This window comes from Molothrus aeneus, chromosome 2, assembly GCF_037042795.1.
Source record: "Molothrus aeneus isolate 106 chromosome 2, BPBGC_Maene_1.0, whole genome shotgun sequence".
NCBI lineage: Eukaryota > Metazoa > Chordata > Aves > Passeriformes > Icteridae > Molothrus > Molothrus aeneus.
In genome coordinates, this window is record NC_089647.1 from 55,474,161 (window position 1) to 55,482,262 (window position 8,102).

At 39.4% G+C, this 8,102-nt stretch overlaps 1 protein-coding gene across 1 annotated transcript; it reads right to left on the bottom strand.

Annotated features, from left to right (window-relative positions):
- Positions 1 to 448: 448 nt before the first annotated feature.
- Positions 449 to 8,102, bottom strand: LACC1 (laccase domain containing 1). Its single transcript, XM_066571407.1, has 6 exons — positions 7,928 to 8,102; positions 4,033 to 4,628; positions 3,291 to 3,472; positions 2,645 to 2,810; positions 1,871 to 2,096; positions 449 to 1,432 (listed from the first exon to the last, which is right to left on the bottom strand). The coding sequence occupies exons 2-6, from the start codon at positions 4,598 to 4,600 to the stop codon at positions 1,258 to 1,260; spliced, it is 1,317 nt and encodes a 438-aa protein (XP_066427504.1). The 5' UTR covers positions 4,601 to 4,628; positions 7,928 to 8,102; the 3' UTR covers positions 449 to 1,257.

Genomic DNA, 8,102 nt, shown 5'->3' on the forward strand with positions numbered 1-8,102 from the left:
GCACAGATATTAGAATAACTTGGCAGATGACTGTAGAGGCAAAAGCGTGTGCTGTGCGGTGCTTTGCAAATCGCATGATTTGGACCCCCATCCATCCATCTATCCATCCATCCGTGCCTCCAGGATGGAAGAGCAGCGCGAGCGAGCACTGACCTCTAGTGGGCAGAGCAGTCAGACCAGGGAAGGCTCGCAGAACCCAAAACTGAAAGTACGTCATGAGTGCCACTGGCCCAAGGCTTGTGCTTGTGCTTGGCAGCTCTGCAAGCCGCAATCAGCACAGCTTTACTGCTAGCAATCCCTCACTGCCTGCGTGTCAGAAAACATCACGTCTATTGTAAAATCTAGAGGGATTATTTTTACTGGCCAAAAGAAAACAGTGCACACTTAGAATTTGCTTAGTAAGACACGCAAGTCCAACTACTGGTCAATAAAATTAACTCAGGATAAATTCACAGAACTTTTTAGATATTTATTGAATGCATTGTTGAGAGTGTGTCAATGACACTATCAAAGTGACACTATTTAAAAAAAATCCTAAGGAGACATGAATATACACAATCATAAATTAAGGGTTTTAGTGCTACTTTTCCTACAACCAAAAATTACAGAATGATGAGAGTTCATATATTTTCAATATCTGCCCCAAAGGAGCCTGCTTGCTTCTCACTTTCAAGTTATTTTCCATAGGAAAATTCCTGTAAATATTTTGGAGTTCTTTAAACTAATCCAAAGTAGAAAATCAATCCCATGCACAAAATTTTATAAGGCTTTAGCTGAAACTATCAAAGTTGAGTGTCTCAAACAGGTAATATGCAATACTGGTTTCCCTTCCTGTATTAGCAATGTCCTAATTAGCATTATTCAGCAGTCTCAACCAGGAGCTAATGAAGACTGGTGTTTTTTGGGCTTCCACCACGCTAAGATAGTGAGGTTTCTGGGAAATATCTGGTCAAGGAGGATCCATAAACTTGGAGCTTGTATCTGGATCTTGTAGAAGGATTTTGCCACTGATGTAGCTTGTCTTTGTTTCCTTTGCACCCTGTCTCACACAAGAACTGATGTCCCCACACCACAGGTACTTATTCTTCCCTCAGAAGGGCAAGGGAAGGAACAAGCAGGAGAATCTCAAGACCCATGGATTCCCTACTGCAAGTCTGTGAAAGAAAGGAGGAAAAACTTCTATGAGGAGAGCAGGATGCCAAACAATGCAGTAGACTTATTATCTGAATGCTGTTCTAGAGTAAGAGATACTCAGTCTCAGTCTTTGATTGATATGAAGCCAATCTGTGTCCCAAAGTTAGTGCCATCACGAAAGTGAGAATAAAATTTATCAGGATGGCATGCAGTACAGAAAGTGATGTTTTGGTTCTGGTCTGTAATAGAATCATCTTGGATGTTCTCAGGAAGAATCCCACCTCTCTCAAGAAGAATCCTGAAAAAAAAAAAGACAAACAGAAAATATTACGGTTTGCACATCCTCACATTCCATAAGGCACTATCATTAAGGGAGAACCTCAAATACCAACTGAACAAACTGCGTCAATACTGTGATTGGGGCTTTCATTTGCTTTTTTTGTTTCTTTCTTTCAGTATTAGACTAAAATAATTACTTTCCTGCAACCCGTAAAGCCACATTAAATTTGAACTTTTGTCTGTAATCCATAGACTAACAATATGTAATGGTATAACAATAAAATAATCACTGAAATCCAGCAAAAGGGAGCAAATACCATTCATTCAAAAGTATCCTTTCTTGATCTGGAAAGAAGTAGAGAGTACTTTGTTTAGAACCCTCACCATATTATACAGTATCAAAATAATTATTTGTAATAAATGTGGAATTAATCTTTTGTTCCCTCGGGAGGCTTACCTTGTTGCTCTTCTGATATCAATATAAGGATTTGCAGAGTCAAATAGTCTCACACACTTTGGATCAATTCTGTGAAATTCTTTTGCTGATTCATGAGGAAGTCTATAGCAGCAAGGTCCCACAGATGGGCCCAGCACCACAAGGATATCTTTCATGTTACAGCCATATTCGGATACCATAGCATTCACTGTGGCCATAGACACTCCTAACAATGTGCCCTTCCATCCTGTGAGAGATGAGAGGTTGAAAAAAAATTGGTATAAATTTTCTTTTTAATTTTCTAGCAGCTAAAAATAAATGCAATTATTAAAGGTATAAATTAGGAGATGCATTTACACCTAAAATTAAATAATTATATCTAATAATAAATTAGCTTAGAAAGCCTCCCTCTTCCCCCTCACATTTCACATTAACAGCAATCAGTTTTCAAATATAATTTTGTGGAGATGGAAACTAGAGACAGGTGTTTAGATTAGAATTCCAGAGTTCTTTTTCCCCAAGTGTCCTGGTTTGGGTGATTAGAGCAAGTGGGGATACAACTGAAATATGTCAGAAATATTTTTATAATATGATCAAAGTGTTTTAATGTTGTTTTTAAGGGGAACAAAACCCCAAAAAACAGGCTTAACTAGAGTTATTTTTTGGAATAGACAGAAGCTAAGTTTGCACTTGGTCATTGTTTGGAACAGAAAGAAGAAAGCCCAGCTTTGGGTTCTTGTATCTCATTTTGAGTCCCAGGAAATCTCTGCATTGCACAGGGAGTGCAATTCCTACCAGAATGAGCAGCACCACAGGCTCTTCTGACAGGATCAGCAAAGAGCACGGGTATGCAGTCAGCACCTGGAGCTGCCAGTGTGACACCCTTCTGATCCGTAACTATTCCATCATAGTCATTAGGCTCTGTCTTTCCCATAATACACACAGCATTAGCGTGATCTACCTGTCAAAACAAAACCAGAATGTGGACAGTGATATGGCTGCAAAACAACCCAGATCTGACTAATACAAGGTTTTTTCTTTGATGTGAAAATCTCTTATGCTCTAACTGATTACGCATGGAAATCAGGTCTCCCTTGTTCAAATGCCATGAAGATGTATCAGTAGAAAGCCACTATAAAAGCAATGGTGTATTTTTCTTTTAGGAGAAGGTGCTCTGATCTTTTATTTGATTATTCTACATCGTGGTAAGTTAAATATTAGAACAGACTTGGAAGAATCAGTGCTGCTTCTCCATATTGTGACAAATGGCTGATAGTTTGGATGACCGTTCCCCCAGATAAACTGCCAGCATAAATGTTTTAATTGTCCTGCTTATCACAGGTTCTTGCTGACAAAGATAAGAAAAATGCCTACAATTTAGCCAGTGATACATGAAGGACTATCTGAGCCATTTACTTGAATCCATTGCTTTATAAGATACCTTGACTCTGTGAAAAGCCTCGGGGTTAAATCCTGCAGCGTTAGCTAGCCGGCGGAGATTTTCCTTAACAACAATTTGTGGGTCCCTGCGCTTGGAGCTGCTGAAGAGATTGCAGGAGCTTAGAGTTGGTATGTAGGAGATCCCACCTGTCCTTGTGGTGAACCCATGTAAGAAAATATCATCTGCCAAGGCAAGAAAACACAACAAACAATTGCTTTCAAAACAAGATCAAACCAGCAATTACATGGGTTTATACTGAAGCGACCTGGAATCAGCCAGTCAAGTAAGAGTATTGCTTTACCTTGGATTTAGCTGTGGTATTTAAATTTAAGGATTCCTAATTTCCTTCTTGCTCACAATCATGCCATAGCAGGGACACTAAGACATCAGGAATGTCTTGGGCTGCAGACCAGCAGAAACTCTTATCCTGCCTTTCCAAATTATGATGGTAACTCTCGAAGTGTGTAATTCCCACACAGAGAGGAGGAGATTTTATGGTCTGCCTCTCCCTAAACCCAGGACTGTCTTTTCTCAGATCATGCTCAGGCCTGGAACAGTGGTGCCAGACTTTTGCGTATTTTTATTGACACTTCTTCCTTTTATACACTATTATACACTATTACAATATCATATAGAGTTATTTGATACCTGAAGGCATTTCCAAATCTTAGTCATTTTGCAACTCCCTGGAAGAAGTATGCTTGGTAAGTCTCTATAAAAACTGTTAGCTGGAGCTCTCTACCTGGGATCAGGGAAGATCTGAGGATGGTGAGCTCCCCTTTCAGGCTTGGCAGGCTTTCCAAGTACATCTGAATCTCACTTTGGATGAGTGCCATGTCCTGTGAAGGAAGCATTTGCCCTTCATGCCGATGTTCTGATATCTGCAGGCTTTCACTGTCAGGTGCCACCTGTAAATCCTCAAATTCGAACTGGTAGACTGCTGTAAAGAGATGGTCTATATATACTTTCATTAAGTCTTTTCTTAAGGTAGGGAGAATAATTTTAATGATGCTCAGGTCTTTTTCATCCAGTCTCTGTTTGACGGTGTACAAAGCAGCAGCTGTAGTCTGAGCACATACCACCTCTAGTCTTCTCTTCAGACTCCGAAAACCTCTCAGAGCTGGAAGCAAGGACTCTTGTTCACCTTTCCTTTCACTCCCCTGCCTCTGGCAACACATGACATAAACAAACGGAGCATGGATGGAAGAGCATTTCTCAATAGCTTCCAGAGTGTTGTGTAGTAATCCTTGGATGTTGCTCTGCAAGTTTGCTGTGAGGCTGAACAGATCTATCAGTACTGCTTCCACCATATTGCAGAATATTTAAAGGTTTCTCCAGCTGCCAGGTAGTAACAAAACATGAAAACAAACAAAAAGTCAAGGACAGCACTGTTAGTCCGAACACAGAATCATGTCACGGCATTTAATTCAGTGATACTGTGTAGAGAAGGTACATAGCAGTTAATTACTGACTTAGGCTTTCCCAGCTGCATCAAAAGAAATTCCAACAAAAGAAAACTAGCAGAAACGGGAATAATTATGTATTTATTTAAGCATTTAGGTATTTCCCTATCACCCCACCTACTTCAGGTCTTTCCTAGGTCAGGGATGATGAAAGGTTGGTACATAAGATTAGATTTATTGAATCAATTAACCCTCATTAGCCTAATGGATCTTCATGACATGATTCATGGGCTGTACTCCAGCTTCCATGATGCAAACAAATACAGAGGTTCTTTAGCTTCCTGGGACTGGAGAAGTTTCTGTAATAATTTCTTTGGAGGTGTTTAACATACTTATGTCTGAGATGGAGCTCATGTCTGCGACCCCTCCTGGCAGTAGGGTGCTGAGCTGTGAGGGCAATGACATTTTTCCCCACAGACCTTCACAAGACCTTTTGTACTTCTCTCTTCTGCATTTCCAAAAGCATTAACTTGCTAATTTCTGACTTTTGTGTGAAGGAGCACATGACCAGGATAGTTCTTCTTTTCAGCCTGTACAAGAACCCGGTAGTGGTTACTGAAACTTTACCTAGTAATGGGAGAAGTACTTAGAACTAAGTTAAAGCAAGAGGATACGGTGCACAGCTTCTCACCTTAGCTTGTTCACTCTGCTAGCTGCACTCTGCGGCTGAAATCAAGATTTGTTAAGCTTATCCAATATCATCCTATCATTCACATTTTGTTTTGTGGTCCATGGTGTAATTCCAGTTTTGGTGGTTAGTTTTTTCCCTTTTCTGAACTTTATTGATCCAAGCCCAGCTAGGCCTACCTGTGGAAACTTGTCAATCCATTTTTTCCTCTCTCTGTTGCTATGAGGGGCTATTTTACATATTCTCTTAGAAGTGTCTTACTTTCTTTTCTCTCTCTCTGATAATCTTTCCATTTCCAGTGCAGGCATCCAGAGGTCTGGAACAAAAGGCTAGATCCCTCTGCTTTGGGAGCCTCGAAGACACCTACTTAGATTTCATGACTAAGCACTGTACTTGATCTAGGAGAAATATATGCACCTCTACCAGCAGTTGCAAGATCCACATAATAATTCAGAATTCAGAGTATTCTTTAACACCATCTTTTTTATTTTTCCACAGCAACAAATTGTGCATGAATATTAATTTACTTGTAGGAAAATTTGTATCTTTGCAGGAACAAAGAACTTGAGAATCTTTTAAGTCTTTGAAATCAGTGCTCTGCTACCAGAGCTAACCACACTAAATAATGCCTGGCACAATTTTCCTGCCCCAAGACCTCATTCTCCTGTAACCACATTAACGTTCTGGCTTCACATCACTTCATTATCCTGCAAAAATACTACTTCCATGTGTACTTGAGGCCTATCATTATGGTAGATGTGATATACTCCTTGGCATTTTATGTTTGTCTCTGGACTCCCAGATTTTCTCCACTGAAATAAGAGATCAAAGACCTTTGTGGTTTTAAAAGATGGCTTATTTAGAGAAGGTTTTACAGAAAACATTCTGTATTTTCTTCATTGTTCTTTCCCCCAGACTGGAAGAAAAATAATCCTGACTGAAAATGATGTTTTCCTTTCTGCAAATTGAACACTTACAAAGATTAATTGGCGACTATCAAAACAGGTGAGCTGAAAATATCAAAATGTGACAGCAAATAAAAGCAACTGCCAAGGAATTTATGACTCCTGATTTTGCTCCGAGTTTTATTTACACACAGCTGATAATGGATTTTAGAAGAAAGAGCTTGCTAAGAAAACAGTGCTGAAACAGACTCATGCCAAAGACCATGACTTGGGAAATCAGAGTATTTCCTTCCCTACCCTGACGTTCTCTGTGGGAGGCCTGTCTGAGTGTGACACAATCCCAGCCAAAGTATACAAATAGTCCCAGAAAAGACAGCACAACAGAGGGGTGTAGTGCAAAACGAGATTATTGCTCCACTTCAGATATGTCAGTAGTGGAAGGTAAATAGAGCTCATTGCTGTTCTTGTACTTGCCCAGAAAAATACCACCAAAGAAAGGATGGAAGGAAAGTGTTTGATTGCATACATTGTTATTAAGTTGTGTATGCATTGCAAAGACTCCATAGGGGCAATTATTGGGATGTACACGTAGGAACAATGGGGCTGATTCATCCTCATATCCTTCCAGCTTTGCATCACAGAGTCCTAGTGAGGACAGTGGTGTCAGAATAAATTTGCTTACAATCATAGCAAAACTTATTCTTTTCTAAGTCACTCCAAAAAACCACCCTTTTCAAAATACATGCTTGCCAAGCACAGCAGCGTTTTAGCTTATGGGAGATGTATTTATGGTTATTCAGGTTTTAATTAACATGATCTACAGTCCCAGTGTTCCACTGAAGCCACATCCAAAAGAATAAGCACATGTATTAAGGAGTTGATAGTTTTGGTATGCAATTCACGACAAACACTTGCACAAACTTGAAGCCAAGGCCACCCATTAGCTAATTTCTCACTTCCTGAAACTGACAGTACAAATATTTGGAGGTTATGAGAATTTCTTGCACAGATATCAAAAAAGTAGGTCAAAGAAAATGGTAAATAACAATATGAGAGGCGAGGAAGGTAACAAGAGGAAAAAAGTAGAAAAGCAAAATGAATACAGAAAAAGAAAAATGAAGGAAATAAAACCAGGCTACAGAGAAGAGACAGTCCAGGGTGGAAGAGAGATGCAAAAAAGCAATTTTCAAGAACCCCAGAAATCTAATTCTAAAAGTGCACTGTTGGCCAAGAAAAGATTGCTAGCAATTTCCTGCATCTTTGAATCCTGCTGGTCATCTTATATTAGAAGAGAAACTGAGAGAACAGATATAATTTTTTGAAAATTAAAATAGCAGGAGATATTAAATATCTGCCAGAGAGTGATGCCCTGAGAAAGAAAACAGGTCATTGAAGCGGCCCAAATGAACAGAGATAATAGCACATGTGTAAAATTTCAACACGAGCAAACATAAAAAAGAAAATCCAAAAACTAGGGGGGGAAAGAAATACATTTAAGCCTCTTAAACTGGATTAAAGGAAAACATTCTTCGTCTTTTAACCTAGGTTTTTTTTTAGACAAGGTTGAAGAAGCAGAAATCACCACATACAATGAAAATACTGAAGCACACGCAGTTTTCATAAACACAGGAGTTTACTTACACAGGTGGACAATCCTATTGCATTCTGAAAGGTACCATCTGATAAAATACACAGACATTTCCAGCTTTATATATTGCACTTCTTTCAATCCTGGAGCTGATTTGCACAAGCTGGAAATTCCTACGCTACGTAAAGGAACCTGTATTTCTTCTTTTTGACCGGACCGTGCTTTGCT

What these genes read in the sequence shown, in the direction of transcription:
- LACC1 (XM_066571407.1), bottom strand. Translation starts at nt 4,600, where the DNA reads ATGGTGGAAGCAGTACTGATAGATCTGTTCAGCCTCACAGCAAACTTG. An exon ending in CAGATCTTCCCTGATCCCAG is followed by an intron (nt 3,473 to 4,032) that starts GTAGAGAGCTCC and finishes TTGCCTTGGCAG; the next exon opens with ATGATATTTTCTTACATGGG. An exon ending in GATATCAGAAGAGCAACAAG is followed by an intron (nt 1,433 to 1,870) that starts GTAAGCCTCCCG and finishes TTTTTTTTTCAG; the next exon opens with GATTCTTCTTGAGAGAGGTG.